Genomic DNA, 15,456 nt, shown 5'->3' with positions numbered 1-15,456 from the left:
GATTCCACTCCCAACACCTCTACAATTAGTCAAGGATTTGCTCACATCACTGTCAGTAACATGGACAATCCCACTCAAACGGAGCAAATCAGATACTTGATACCACTGCTAAAATTAGAAGAAAAAAAAGCACCCCAAGGATATCTTTATACATTTTATTTGAAAACAGTGAAGATTCGTTTGAATTATATTTAATACGAAATCAATGAAAACATGAACAAATCTCGAGAAAAATTACAATATACAAGTATGTCTGCAGCAAATGCTGAGAAGCTAAAATATGTCACTCTTTATATTTTATTGTATGTGATTATAATTAAAGATGATTAGCTGTAAATGACGTGCTTAATTTACACCATTATCATTGTAGGCTTGAGCTGCTGTGCAAGCCAACACCCAGTTCTCCTTTTGATAGGCAAGGCATTTATAATTTCTCAGCCTGTAGAAGTATTGAATACTTTTCTGTTTGGATCACCGTAACTCAAAACATATTACTTTATACTTGTGTGATGAGAGATTTGGCTATGCACACTTGAATACAACATTCTCCCTTTAAACTAATCCAAGGGGAAAGTTATTAGACAAGTGGAAGAATTTAAAATTTGAGGGAAAGGAACACACAATATTTATAGAGCAATAACATGAACAAAATCTCCCTCTCCCTTTCCTCCAAACAGTGTTATTTCCTAAATATAGGAGAAATTAAAACAAATACTTTATATCACACATTCAGGGAATGGAGAGCATGTATTCCAGAAGTGACTTCTCCCGTAACCCAGATGACCTGAAGCTGTGAAAAAGTTACTGGACTGCAGACTCAAATGGGATCACTGCAGTCTGATGTAACATATTCAGTTTATTGTGCAAAATATTAGATGTGAGGTATGTAACAGCATGTCTTGGTAATTATTCATAAGAGCATTAACAAAATGTAACTTCAGATGTTGCACTACAGCCTGGAGACCACAATCAAGTTGAAGTGAGGCAAACAATATGGTGTTCCCTCGACAACCATTACACTAGGTCACAGCTGGCACTTAAGAAAAACTGCAATCACAATTTCTATATGAATGTAAAACATTTCCAAAAGGTTATAATGCCCTACATCACTTTAATCTATGACCTGTCCCTTTAAGTTTTCTCCAATTTTACACAGAAGGGAAATCTAGACTGAACAATGGTGAATTAATGTTGTCAGCTTTTTACAATATTTAGATAAACAATGAAAAAAAATCTGACACTGAAGGTTACAAGCCAGTCACAATTTAAAACTAAATTGCTCATTTGTTTTGTGAAGCCTTTCATTGCAATTTAAGAAGTTTTCACCAACTGAGGGACTCAGATGCGATCAGTGTCTAAGGTTATATATACATTCCACTGACCAAAATAAAATATAAAATTCCCCTGGCTTTTAGTAAACTTTTACTCAGAACATCCAGTTTATCATTTGTACAAAAGTGCAATTTTTTTCCCTAAAATACAAGGAGTACGCAACAAAACTTGCATTGAGTTTCAACTGAAACATTTATGTACTGCAAAACTATATACTGTCAATATAATTGCAGCCCACTTTTTGAACAGCTATCTATATAGTCATGTACAGTATAGAATCAATTTAAGAAACAAATGTAACTTTTGCTGTTGATCTGAAACACATCTTCTTTGGTGACTCTTTACATACCATGGCCTGAACTTAAGCACAAGCCAGTGCAAAGTAAATTATTCAACATTGTGTCCAGCATCGATTGCACAAATCTCAAAAGTTTAGAAAAGTTAGTCAGCCATTTGATTCGGTCCACATTTCACTTGAGAACAGGCAGGATGCCAAGATGCTGCCAACCTGACTGCAATAAATCAGTGACTACAATATGACCCAAGACAAGCCTGGTGGTCACATCAAAACATTATTCGTGGATGGGGAATCTCATCTGCATTTCATCAATTAAAACCTTGAAGAATGCTCATTTGATAAAAGTAGTTAGTTATATCAGCAAAGGCTAAGATCTATTCGGTGGCTAGTTATAGGCGTTTCACTGGAGCACACACTGGGCTATGGAAACACAAACTTGTGCAGTTAGCAATTATACATACTGATGCACACAAACTTTACCACATCACGCGAACTACAGGCTAACCACATGCCAGAAATGAATTCCAGTGAAATTACCAGCTAAACCCTCAATAACCTCCTCCTTCCAATATTAGTTGCCAAAATTTACTGTTTCATTAGCTTCCAAAATTAAATTACATTTTATGTATAAATTTCAGTAATAGGAGCAAAAAAGAGAAAAAACCCAATATTTTTTGATTTTTGGCCTTGGCGACAAATGTATGTTCAGACATTGCTTCCTGTGATTACAGTCAACACATAGTGGGCCAAAACCCAATTCTCCAGACTGAATAAATTGATGTTATTCTGTACTATTAACTTCAAAGATTTGTACAAAAGTTATTTCTGGAGCATCAAAATACTATTACCACAGAAGTGCCTGGTTTTGCAGTACATTGTTCGAAAACAGGTTTACCTGAGGTTAACAGTCCAGGTTGCTTCATTGTTATTGTAATAAACTGGACTATCCAGATGGATCATTGTGTGCCCATTGGAACTATAGGCTGCAACAAAAGATACAAATTGAGCTCAAGATGATTTGATGCTTTCCCCCATTCCTCAGATCGGATACAGTTTTACATATTAGGGTTGTTTTCCTTCCCATATAAGCTAATGAATATTAATGTATAGAAGTGAATTATGTTAATGCAAACTAAGCAACAGAAAATTTAGGTCCTTTGATGATCCCCTACCTTAAAACCATACTAAAGATGTGCTGATTCCCTTTATCCATTGGGAAGGAATGATTGACAGTTGTCATTAAATAACCTGTTACCAAGCGCATCTTTTATACGAGAGGGTCTTTATAGATTTGTATTGGGATCAGAGTTAATACATTGGATTGAGACCACAAAATTGGACCAGGGGCAATTGGATTGTTTGTGGTAATGATGATCTGAAGATGGTTCTCTTGTATTGACTGGGATCAAATTCCTGACATGATCATTATTATATAAAAAAGGAGGTTTCAACACCGCCATGGGTTTATTCCATTGCTTGTCTCTTCACAAGTCTGCAGAGACTCTTGGCTTTGAACTTCAGGTTAACATGCAGATGTACTGGAGTAGCAGGGAGTGAGGTGAAACGTATAACAGTGTGTGCAAACACGGACTGGCTTCATCTGTCCATACCAAGGTAACGGTGCCGATTGGGAAGAACAGCGGGAACAGAAGATCTGAAACAAAAAGAGAAAATGGAGGTCGAGCTTTTCCAGCAGATCCAACATGCTGAAGGTAAATGACAACAGTACTGGGAAGTAGAATATTTTTACTTGTATACTGTAACACTTAATATGTCCCAGCAATGCAAACTTAAAGTCATGTACAGGAAATACTACAGATTGTTTTAAGGCAACCTCCCGCATGTACACTGATAAATTATACAGAAACAAATAGAGGACAGATCTTACTACATATATGAAAACTAAATTTCTAAATGGCAGCATGTGCATTAAATTTTAGCCAGATGGGAATAAAAATAATCAACCGTGATATTCTAGTTCTGAGTCCGAAGATTGTTCCCTTACAGAATAGAAGTCTCTGGCTCTTGGAACTAACATACACATTACAGATCAACTTTAGTCGTATAATGCACTTGTCACAGCACTCACAGCTCACATGTACTTGTGGTACACATGAGCTATGTGGTCAGTGTCATTCAGTGGTTTACTCTTTCACTGCCCCTTGAAAATCTTTCATTTAAAAAAAAACAGAAATTCTTTGAAAACATAATATTGCAAGCAAAAGAGGCATATACTTTCCAACATCCTCGCTGCCATCACATGTGGGATAGTGTGTTTGCTTTGATTACAAACCTGGTCCTGTTGCACTGCTTACATCCTTTCAGTACTTCATCCAAAAGTCACTAACAGTAGCCCAGTGACATATTTTGTTGATGCTCCTCATTGTAATGCTACAGAGGGTTTTGCCTGCAACACTCCAAATGCCAAGATATAATCTCAGTTGGACAGTAATGAGGAGGAAGCAGCAGAGGAGATAAGGCAGTTCACTGAAGGGACTGGGGAAGGGTAGTCAAATCGGAAATGATCAGTTGGAGTGAGTCACCTGCTGACATGTTGATCAGAATATGGTGTTGGACTGAAGGAGGGAAAGAAAAAAATAGCAGAAGGCAACATATTTCAGCTCAAGGACCTAATTTTAGCATTTGCTGCGAGTCTTATTTTATCAAATTATAAAGAAAAAAACAGCTGATTAAAGTGCAACCACATGGTTTCTATCACTTTCCAACCAATCTGCAAGTAAAATGACAACTGATAACTCAACAACAACAATTTGCATTTATATAGCGCCTTTAACGCAGTAAAAATGTCCCAAGGTGTTTCACAGGAGTGATTGTCGAACAAAATTTGACACCGAGCCACATAAGGAGATATTAGGACAGGTGACCAAAAGCTTGGTCAAAGAGGTAGGTTTTAAGGAGCGTCTTAAAAAAGGAGAGAGGTGGAGAGGCGGAGGGGTTTGGGGAGGGAATTCCAGAGCTTAGGGCCTAGGCAGTTAAAGGCACGGCCGCCAATGGTGGAGTGATTAAAATCGGGGATGTGCAAGAGACAAGAACTGAGGGTTGTAGGGCTGGAGGAGGTTACAGAGATAGGGAGGGATTTGAAAACAAGGATGAGAATTTTAAAATTGAGGTGTTCCCGGACCAGGAGCAAATGTAGGTCAGCGAGCACAGGAGTGATAGGAGAATGGGACTTGGTACGAGTTAGGATACGGGCAGCAGAGTTTTGGATGAGCTCAAGTTTATGAAGGGTGGAGGATAGGAAGCCGGCCAGGAGAGCATTGGAAGAATCAAGTCTAGAGGTAACAAAGGCATGGATGAGGGTTTCAGCAGATGAGCAACATGTACAACACTGAAGCAAAAGCAGGCACAGTATTTTGGTGGAAGGAATAGGTAATAACACGGTGTTCAAATGGCTGAAATAAACTGTCAAAGTGGAACTCCCATGGTGTAGAACATTGGCTGAAGCCACAGACAGTTAAGGCAGTAAAAATCCTAGATGCAAGTATCAGTTACTCTTCCCTGTAACCAACACCTGATATTTGATCCTAATTTTACATGCAAGTGTTTAAAATGAACTACTGGTCAACCCTGTACCTTTCCACAGTTCCTGCAGTGATGCCGCCTCCTGACAATTGTAAATGGTGCTTTACAAGACATACATCGGTTGCAGGCGGAGTCTGCCATCCACTCTGGAGGCACTAATGGGGGGAGGGAAAATAATCCATTATTTGCATGAATACTAAAAGTAGCGACGCAGGTTAATAAGGCCATAAAAAAAAAGCAAACCAAGCACTGAGGTTCATTTCTAGAGGGATAGAATTGAAAAGCAGAGAAATTATGTTAAACTTGTATAGAACCCTGGTTAGATCACACTTGGAGTACTGTGAACAGTTCTGGTCTCCATATTATAAAAAAGGATATAGAGGCACTCGAGAAAGTACAAACAAGATTTACTAGGATGATACCAGAACTGAGAGCTTACATCTATCAGGAAAGATTGAGCAGGTTGGGCCTCTTTTCTCTAGAAAAGAGAAGACTGAGGGGTGACCTGATAGAGGCCTTTAAGATTATGAAAAGGTTTGACAGGGTAGACGTAGAGAAGATGTTTCCACTTGCGGGGGAGACCAGAACCAGGGGCCATAAATATAAGATCACCACTAATAAATCCAATAGGGAATTTAGGAGAAGCTTCTGTACCCAAAGAGTGGAACTCGTTACCACAAGGGGTAGTTGAGATGAATAGCATAGATGCATTTAAGGGGAAGCCCGGAAGTACATGAGGGAGAAAGGAATAGAAGAATATGCTGATAGGGTGAGATGAAGTAGGGAAGGAGGAGGCTCATGTGGAGCATAAACACTGACACAGACTTGTTTGGCCAAATGCCCTGTTTCTGTGCTGTACATTCTATGTGATACAAACACTGAAAAATGAACTGTTTTGCTGACATACAAGTAATTTGCCCTTCTTCTGATCTGGTCTTCTCAACCCAGATACACATTTCAGGATGATCTACAGCAGCAACCACTTGGGTGTGGGGAGAAGGGATGAGGATGGGAAGTGGGATGGAATTTATGTGGCGACTGGTAAGGCAGGCCTAAGGATATGCTTGTGTGAAAAATTAGTAGTATATCAAGACATTTTTTTTTTTAAAATGAGGTAACTGATGAAATGTAGGAACACATTTTTAGCCAGCAATCAGATAAAGAAGAATATTGACTGATAGAAATTTAGCTCTACCCCAATATTTTCGCAATGAAATAGTAAAGTCTAACTATAGGCTAACTATAGTTTTGTCTTGTACAGTAATCATTTGCTGTACCTTCTAGTTTGGTGCTGTTTAAATTGGAAGTTCTAGACGAGCGGGAATGGGACTCCTGACACAGCACACAGTCTTCCAAGGTGGGCTCCGGATTAACATGCTCCTCTTCTGAAAGAGAAACAATTACAATACACAAAGGATTACTATTTTTAAATAAAAGGTTAGTACTGAATTTGATTAAATACTGTACAAAACTACAGAGGTTCAGTATCTGAGCGGCAATTTTTGTGATTGCTTCCCCCATAGAATTGCTGACCTTTGCACTGCATCTGTGGCAACAACTTCCCCACGGTAGCTCTACCCTTGTGCCCCACTATACAACCACTTAAAGGGGCCATCCCAGGCCTCCCCACTCTGCATAGTCTCCTGCCAGCAGGGTGAGGGCAGGTTTACCTCCTTCTGCCACTGCAATGAGGTTTGATGCAAAATTTAATCTATTTCAGCAACGTGCAACAGCTTGGTCCCTTAATGATGTCCTAGTAAATCAAGGCGCATGGGGCACTGCAGTCAGGGCCATAGACTCATTGAGATTTGAGCCAAGGACTCTGGTATGCATTTGGCCTTTTAATCTTTCTAGGAGAGACTACAATCCAGGTAGGCAAGTGAAGTGAAGTTCTAGACCATGTAGACGCAAAGTGAAATCCAGTATACCTGCTTCCACTTCCATAATGTCCTCATTCTTTTCTGGTCTTGATGTTGCCATCTCGAACACGGTCTTTAAAATCCGCCGCAGGTCTCCTGCAAAGTTAGTCTGAAGTTGGTCTGCTACACCTGTTCCAAACAGCCAAACAGAACTATAATTCACTCTGCTAAATGGGATTATTTAGTTTACACAAAAGGAAAAATACTCAATCAAAAGCAAAATACTGCAGATGCTGGAAATCTGAAATAAAAACAGAAAATGCTGGAAAAGCTCAGCAAGTGAGTCAGCATCTGTGGAGAAAAACAGTTAACTTTTCAGGTCGAAGACCTTGGGCCCGAATTTAGCAGGCCTGCGGGTTCCCAGCGGGTGGTCCTCCGGGAGCGTGGTCAACACGCTCGGCGAAATTAGTGGGTTGCCCACGCGATCGTAGCAGGCAACCCACTAATAGGAATCAATTACCTGCTCCTCCGGGGTCCACGGCGCTGGCCTGCGCGTCGGTCGGGCTGCGCATGCGCAGTACGATCTGACAGCTGGAGGCTCTCTAGTTAAAGGGGCAGTCCTCCACTGACAGATGCTGCAACCAATGGGACAAATTGCAGCATGGAGCAGCCCAGGGGGAAGGCTGCTCCCAGTTTAATGAAGCCTCACCCCAGGTATCATCAGATGGGGTGAGGAGGAGGGGGAGGACACAGATCTTCCCCCCGGCGGGCGGGAGGAAGCGGTCTGCCTCTGCCACCAAGAAGGCCTGGCTCGAGGTGGCAGAGGGGGTCACCTGCGCCACCAACATATCGCCCACCTGCATACAGTGCAGGAGGCGCTGCAATGACCGCAGTAGGTCCGCCACAGTGAGAACACGAAGTCTTTCCCCTACACTCCGTCTGCCACAACACTGCCCCCACCCCACATCTCCTTCGGCACCGCCAACACTAGTCTGTCACATCACCCTTCATACCCACTCACACCCCATCCTCATCTTACCTCCACCTACTCACCTCGCCAGTACTCACCCTGCCACTAACACGCAACCCACTCCTCATACAATCTCATTGCTCCATCCCATACTCACCCTCTCGTGCATCTCCCTCACGGCCAGCCTCACTCAACCTGCCACCACCTGTGCTGCAGCCACAGGGCATGCATCACATGTGCAGTAGGCAGCGTAAGGCAAATGTCTCGTCAGCATGAAGGGGGTGCACAAGGGTGTCTGAGGGTTTGTCATGGGTGTTACCCATATTGAATTTCAGAGCAACAAACAGCACACATTATATTGACACCACCACTGCCATGTCTCCGCGAATCCTGTCCGTTGTGTCCAATAATGCCCGCTCCTGGGTATCACTATGAGGACCCACCACTGATGCCACCCATCGTGTTACTGCAGAGTAGGTGCAGGTGTATTTGCAGGGCTCGTCCGCGCAGACGACTGAGAGACATCGGCGGTGTAGCCGGCTGCACCCTGGAAGGATGCGGAGGAGAAGGTGTGGAGGGCAGTGGTGACTTTGACAGCGACAGGTAAGCAGTTGGTGCTGGGGCCAGCCAGGAGCAGCTCGGCATGAAAGAGGCTGCAGATCTCCACGACTACATGTCGAGCGAATCTGCGCCTCCCTGTGCACTGCTGCTCGAAGAGGTCCGGGGAGCTGCGCCTCGGTCTGTGGACCCTGTGGCAAGGGTAGTGCCCTCTGCGACGCGTCTCTCTCTGCGGTAGCCCTCCCTCCTGCTGTGCAGGTGGGCGTGCAACACCACCGTGTTGGGGGGATCCACGTCTCTGCGGCGGACGGCGTGGACTGCGAGGCTGCTGGTGCTGGTCATGCTCTTCGTCCTCCGAGGGTCTCCACACACCACCCAACTGGCAGGTGTCGGTCTGAGGGGTTGTGCAGGGTAGGTGTGTGGTTCCTCGGACTGGGGCTGCGGTTTCGTGTCGGTCTGTTCTCTGGCTTGGCAGGGGGTGGTGGAGGGCAGGGGTTGCCCTATGTGACGCGGTGGCCTCCTGCGTGGGTGAGGGCTCTCCCCCGTGGAGCGCACCTTGGCACCTGCCACAGGCTGCTGGCTGCAACACGCCTGGTTGGAGGGAGACTGTTTCCCCCAGTGTGGGAAACTCACTGCCTTGAACCTAAAATCCCACACTTCCTCTTTTGACAGCTGCTTCAGCTCATTAACTGACCACAACGAGCAAGGTAAGTACTCTCAAGTGGAACCCCGCTGGCTTTAATTGCCTGCGGGATTCCCACCAGCGGGGCTTGCGCGCGCAGCCCCGCACGTCAGCGCGGTACCCGGAAGTGGCCGGGATTTCGTCGCGATCCGGTCATGTGACCGGAGATCGGGATTTTCGGGGCCACCCCGCTGGGAACCCGCCGGAAACACGATCCTAAAATCGAGCCCCTTTTGTCAGGACTGGAAGATGTTAAAGAGTTAACAGTTTTTTAAGCAAGTACAGAGCCAGGCAAAAGGTGGGGGGGTGTCAGTAGGGGAGGAAGAGGAAAGAACAAAATGGAAGGTCACTGTGGATGTCCAGTCCCTCTACACCTCCATCCCCTACCAGGATGGTGTTCTGACGAAAGGTCTTCAACCTGAAACATTAACTCTGGAAAAATACTCAAGACTGGTTCGGATGACTAAGGTCCTTCAGTCCTTTCAGAATAATAACTTATTTTCCCATTTCACCATCTAGCTGTTTAAGTGAATCCAGTATTCTAGCTTTAACCCCCCTCCCTGGCAACCCATTCCAGCTATTGTCACTCTGTGTACTCAGTATGAGAAACACCTGGGCTATGGGTTTCAAAATCACATTTCACAAGAAAAACAAATCTCAAGAGATTCTAAACACAGCTCGTGAAATCAAGATGCTTTTAGAGTGAAAGCCGAAACATTTTTTTAAAAAAAATGAACTTAAAATGGAATCTAAATGTATTTTTAAATAAGACTGTGTCTAAAATAAAATACGATAGAAATAATGGGAATGGGGATGGGGTGGTATTGGCTTCCTTTGTTACGCGCTTCCTATTGAGTGGACATTAGTGCTTCAGTAGTGTTCTCTTTAAATAAAGATCGCGTTAGTTCTGCATGTTACTACTAGGCCTTGCGCAAAAACTAGGGCATAAAGAGTCAACCACGCAGTGTAGGACTGGAGTCACGTATAGGCTAGACTGGGTAGAGATGGACTTTAGTGAGCCAGCTGGGTTTTTAACGATAATCTGACAGCTTTTTCATTTTCTAGTGCGAGCCCACAAACTACCAGATTTATTGAATTGTACTTTACATGTTGGGATTTGAACTCATGATCTCTGGGTTACTAGTCCAGTACCACAAGCATGAGGTTACCATGACCTATTCCCCAGCCCAGTCTCCCTACACCACATACCAGAAGTGGGGAGGTCTCCCACTCTCTGGCCTACAGCGCCACTAGGATGTGCATAGAACCAACACTCCCTTGGATTTTCCACCCTCCCATTTACAGCAACATGGCCACAGTCAGGAGGTCGGTGGAACGAGGGGCATGAAAACCAGAAATGCATCTTAGCACTCCATGGCACCACACATTAATGCTGCAATATCACACCCCTTAAATGAAAATAAAGCTTTACAGAAGACTTTTAATGTCCTAAAACCAGATGTGCAGCCTTAAAGTCCTAAGTGACGTACCTGAGATACAGACAAAGAGCCGATGAAGCATATCACTACTACTGCGGTATCGTAATCGAATTTCCTCCCTTACTACCGCTCTCACAGCCTGCACTGCATGCCTCACTGTTTCACGATCCACGACACGAGACTCATTTTCACTTTCAGACATTCTGCCAGCAAAGCACACAAATCAGCGAATAAAAGTACCTAATTTACTTTCAAATGAAATTATGACAATGTGACCAGTGTTTTAGGAGTGCACAACTATATTGCCTATAGCAGCATTTATTGGATATTTTGGTAATGAATGAGTTACAATCTGGGGTTTTCCCTTCTGGTGCTTTCAGAGACAATAAATAGGTCACTAAATCTCTTGTAGATTTCAAAATGATTAAAGACCAGTGGGGAAAAAAAAAATTTAACTTTCTTAGCTGAACGTAATCTGCTGTCTGGCTCAAGAGTTATGAAAACTATCAAAGCTGCCCACATGTTGACGGACTGATCCAAAGAACTGGTCCTGTTAATCCAAGGATGCTGTTGGACCATTTTTTCTTGCCCTCAATTTGGTAGTAGGAGAAGGTCTCAACCATGAAGGTAAAAATGATATTGGTCATGTAAACCAGAAGAAGCAGAGGAAGATGTGACTGATTCACCAGTCGTGTCCAGAAATCTCAGACTACTTCCTATTCCCCTGCTGGTTTCCCATTAGGTCCAATATATAAGAACCTCTTTGGCCCAAAAAGGAAAGTTTAGTTGCTTTAAGAGGATTGATTGCTCGATTCTTTCGGGGCTGGCTACCCTTCAGGAGTTCTGCCCAAGATAGGTTGCAAGTTTTGAAGGAGTTTCTTAAATTGTACAGTAAATTTCTCCAGCCTGTATCCCCAAGCAAGAGTTTTCTCTTCTAAAGGAAGTGTTAACACCTTAATTAAACTCAAAATGGTTGAAGTTCACTTTTGAAGTGGCTACTTTGTACAACAAACTATTTTGCCAATAAAATGCTCAAGTTGCTTAAAACCCAAAACACGTTCCATGATGCCCCCCAAAAAAGCAATGGGAAACATGCAGGAACTAAGCAATGATGATCAAGAGGTGCGCTTAACAGTGCTTCTACATGCTTGTTTTGACCAGAGGCAAAAGCAAACTACTGTACCATTAGGTTATGGTGCATCTGGTGGGTTTTAATTTCCTTTAGGCTCTACTGCAGCTGAGAGCACAGGAAGGAAACAAAAATATTCTATGGTTAAACCTAACTATTCACCTCAACAAACTATCTAGTTCTAAAAAATTTTTTTGGACAATCCTTAGTTCTTATTTGGAACTGTATTTGTCATTACACCTGTAATGTCCTAAACCTCAGAAATCCTCTCACCTGGTGTCACTCATGTGTTGGTCTTCAGGCACCATAGAAGTATTTGAGATTCTTTTGTTACAGCTGTACTGTTTTGTCATTTCACAGCTGACAACTTCCATTTCACTTTGCTCCTCAACTCCTTCCATATGCTCTTTATTTGGACTACCTCCAAGAAAAGATGAAGCCCCAGATTTTTGCTTTAGAGTGTGCGCACCAGAACAATCAGCAATTAACAAATGGGCAACATGGTCCTGGTCAGAAGTTGTTGGTGTACAGCTCGTATCTGGAGTAACAGTAGAAATGTGAGTTTGGATGGTGTTAAATGCAGACGCCACAGTCGTCTCAAGCCCACCGACTAATTCTGGACGGTCAGCTTCTGAATCAAGGTTATCTTCTGCAACACTAAGGCACTGAATGACATTGAAATCGGTCAAGCTGTCAGTAGAAGCAGATAAAGGCGACTCGGGGCTATCTCCCAAGATGGTTTTGTTTTGATTTTGTGCATTCTCTGGTGCGCTGTCATTGGTGTCCCATCCAAGCTCTTGTCTCCTCATTTCACTTTCTCTCTCAAGTCTAAGGTTAGAAGCTTCCAGCGAATCTATTATTTCATTTGGGGTTTGCTTTAGTGAATTGGATGCATTGGAGGTAGGCAGCTGAGAATTCACCTCAGTGGTTGCTTGGTGGACGATCAACTTTAACTGGTTGCGCTCCTCAGAATCATGTTGAATAGGTGAAACCCCACTTGCATAGGTTGGTTCATCAAACACCTCATGATGCAATGTGCTGTTGTGAAGGGATGAAAGGCTGGGCAACATTGTTTGGGCATTGAAGAAATCCTCAGATTCTACAGCACATAGGCTCTTCTCCAATAAAGAGAGTTCTTCTTCTGAGAGGACATAAAGTAAGTCCCTAGGGATAGGGTGAAAGATTAAGACAAGATGTTCATTTTACAGAAAAACGGTGATAAAATGATCAGGTTTATAACCAATTACATGTTTGAAGAAGCCCAATCAATTTCATGGGCAGAAATGTAAATACCCTTGTTCAGACTTCAAAAAAGTATCTGTAGATTCACAGTTCTGTTGGCTTTCAGTATCATGGAGGAGCAAAAGAAGATTGCAAAATGGTTGACTAAATTGAAAGATATATTTACATTCTCTCTTTAGAAATGCAAGTCATAGTCATTAAAAAGCACAATCTTGGGGATTTGAACCCAATATCATACGGCTCTATGGTAAGCAAACAACTTAGTCATTGTACACTTGGATTCTCCCAATAGATATCAGTCACATATTTTGCCTTCCAATTTAGATGCTCGTTTGACTCAACTCTCTTTCTAATGCCTTTTTTGTTCAAATTCGTTTACATCTAGCCCTTGTCCATTCTGACCTTTGCATAGTGCAAGATATTTTACACTACTTTCCAGTATTTCAAAATCTGTTAATAGTCTCAAAGAGGGAAGGAACACAGCTTTGCATTCAAGGCAGGGGGAGAGGGGGGTGGAGAGGGAAAGAGAGAGAAAAAAAGAGATCAGACACTATATAGTTCTGTTGTGGTTGGCCTTCGATTTGGACAAGTGTAAGCTTGTAGAATTTAGGAGATAATGGAGTGCGTAAGTGTGGATGGGATGAAAAAGGAAGATGGAGGAGAATATTAGCGATCAATGAGTTTGCAGTTGTTTCTGGGCAGTTTTAACCAGGGAAATGGAGCAATGCTAAATCTTGAGAAATTCAAACCATGTTTGGTGGTGAACTACCAGGCCAGTTGCATATCAGGTACTTTTGAGCCAGTGAACTTGAGGCTAAGGGAGTGACTGTTGTACAAGGTTGAGTGATGGGTGCGAGCAACCGTCAAGATCTAATGGGGATGAGGCAGTAATGGAGACATCAGGTGGCAAAATTAAGGCTGCACTGGAGAGAGTTGGAGGAGGTCATTTTGTCCAAGGGTAGAAAGTGAAAGTGGAGAGGTCTGAGCTGTAAGGGGGATGGATATATATATATATATAAATAAATAAATAAATAGATAGAAAGAGGGAGATAAGAAAGTGGTCTGTGAGCACTTGATCAGCGATAGAAGTTTAAAGGTGTTACAAAATCAAGGGGGTTACTTAGAATGGACAGGATTGCTTTGCTATGCGAGGGGGTTGCAGGTAGTCACTCACAGGCCCATAGAACAGGTAGAGGCTCAGTGACTGGGCACTAATTTTATAATAAAAGTTATTGATCTCCAGGTACTAATAGTGTAGGCTGCAGAGTTCATAGTGTACACACAGGGAGTAGGATAGCCTCAGGTCCTGCAAGACACTAGGACTAAATACACGACTAAAAGGAAATCTCTTCCAAACCACAAATTGAACTGAAGACCAAACAAAAACAAAACTTCCAAGATACCTTGGTTGGCAACAGAGTCAAAAGAAAATATATCAGGATCAGACTTAAGTACAGATATCAGCCACATTAATTTCCAGCCTGGTGGTGCCAATGTTCATGGAGAATCACATCTCATTAGCCCATCTTTCTCCTTCAGATGCCAACCAGCCAGCTGAATATTTCCAACATTTTCTGTTCTCCTACCTTGTCATGTTTCACTTTCTTGTATGCTAAAAGAAATAAGGTCCTTTCTTCTTTAAGAGAACGTGCCCCTTACCTTATTTTTTGCAGGAGGGCGTAGAAAGGTTTAAAGAGCTTGGACATGTCATCCGGCTGCTGCTGTAGGTTGAGGGGTCCCTCTGGGTAGATCAAAAGTCCACTGGAAATAGAAAACAAAATTGGTCTGGATACAGTCAGCTGGATGGGAGCAGTTGGCATCATTTTAGTATTACTGTAGTGCTAAACCGTGTAAAGGTTGATTGGTCTCAAAAATCAGATGCCAAAAAGCAGGTGGTAGATTTTGAACTTGTTGCCTGGGTGTAAAAGTGCTACTGATTGCAGATCAGTCACTTGATATAGAAACCGCCTGGTTTTCATCACCTTTGTGGAAGTGAAAATCGGGCGTTTTCTATAACTGGCATCCCATTCCCATTAATGTGAGCTGGATTGAACCCCAGATCCCAGATATGAAAAGGGTAATGGTTACCCAATCATTCTGGATGAGATCAAAGAGCTAGAAGTTTGCCAGTTTCCATTTTAGGTCCAGCTTTCATGAAACACAAACATGAGAATTTCATTCAGACGCCCTCTACACACAACAGCAACCAGGTAAAGGTCTCCACAAGATGCCAAATACCTCCAATATTCATGAACTGTGCTTCTTACCAAATGATAGCAAGGCGGGGAATGGTAAACATCAGCACAGGTTCTAAGCCATCAATCATCTCTTGTGTAAAGTAACCCAGCTTCAATGCCCTGCAGAAGGGAAAGACGACATTTGATATAGCAAGTATGAAATCATG

At 42.8% G+C, this 15,456-nt stretch overlaps 1 protein-coding gene across 1 annotated transcript in view; it reads right to left on the bottom strand.

Moving 5' to 3' along the window:
• Positions 1 to 305: 305 nt before the first annotated feature.
• The window catches only part of LOC137332546 (lateral signaling target protein 2 homolog), a 45,619-nt gene continuing 30,468 nt past the window's right edge, over positions 306 to 15,456 (bottom strand). Inside the window, exons 6-13 of the mRNA XM_067996458.1 lie at positions 15,320 to 15,409; positions 14,712 to 14,813; positions 12,084 to 12,974; positions 10,733 to 10,884; positions 7,102 to 7,221; positions 6,451 to 6,558; positions 5,225 to 5,328; positions 306 to 3,284 (exon numbers count right to left, since the gene is read on the bottom strand). Coding sequence (XP_067852559.1) covers positions 3,153 to 3,284; positions 5,225 to 5,328; positions 6,451 to 6,558; positions 7,102 to 7,221; positions 10,733 to 10,884; positions 12,084 to 12,974; positions 14,712 to 14,813; positions 15,320 to 15,409 — 1,699 coding nt within the window. The 3' untranslated portion in view covers positions 306 to 3,152. The remainder of the gene's footprint in view (positions 3,285 to 5,224; positions 5,329 to 6,450; positions 6,559 to 7,101; positions 7,222 to 10,732; positions 10,885 to 12,083; positions 12,975 to 14,711; positions 14,814 to 15,319; positions 15,410 to 15,456) is intronic.

The sequence above is a fragment of the Heptranchias perlo genome, chromosome 14, assembly GCF_035084215.1.
Source record: "Heptranchias perlo isolate sHepPer1 chromosome 14, sHepPer1.hap1, whole genome shotgun sequence".
Classification (NCBI taxonomy): Eukaryota; Metazoa; Chordata; class Chondrichthyes; order Hexanchiformes; family Hexanchidae; genus Heptranchias; species Heptranchias perlo.
Note: the sequence above shows the minus strand (reverse complement) of the source record. Positions and strands in the feature narration are given on the sequence as shown.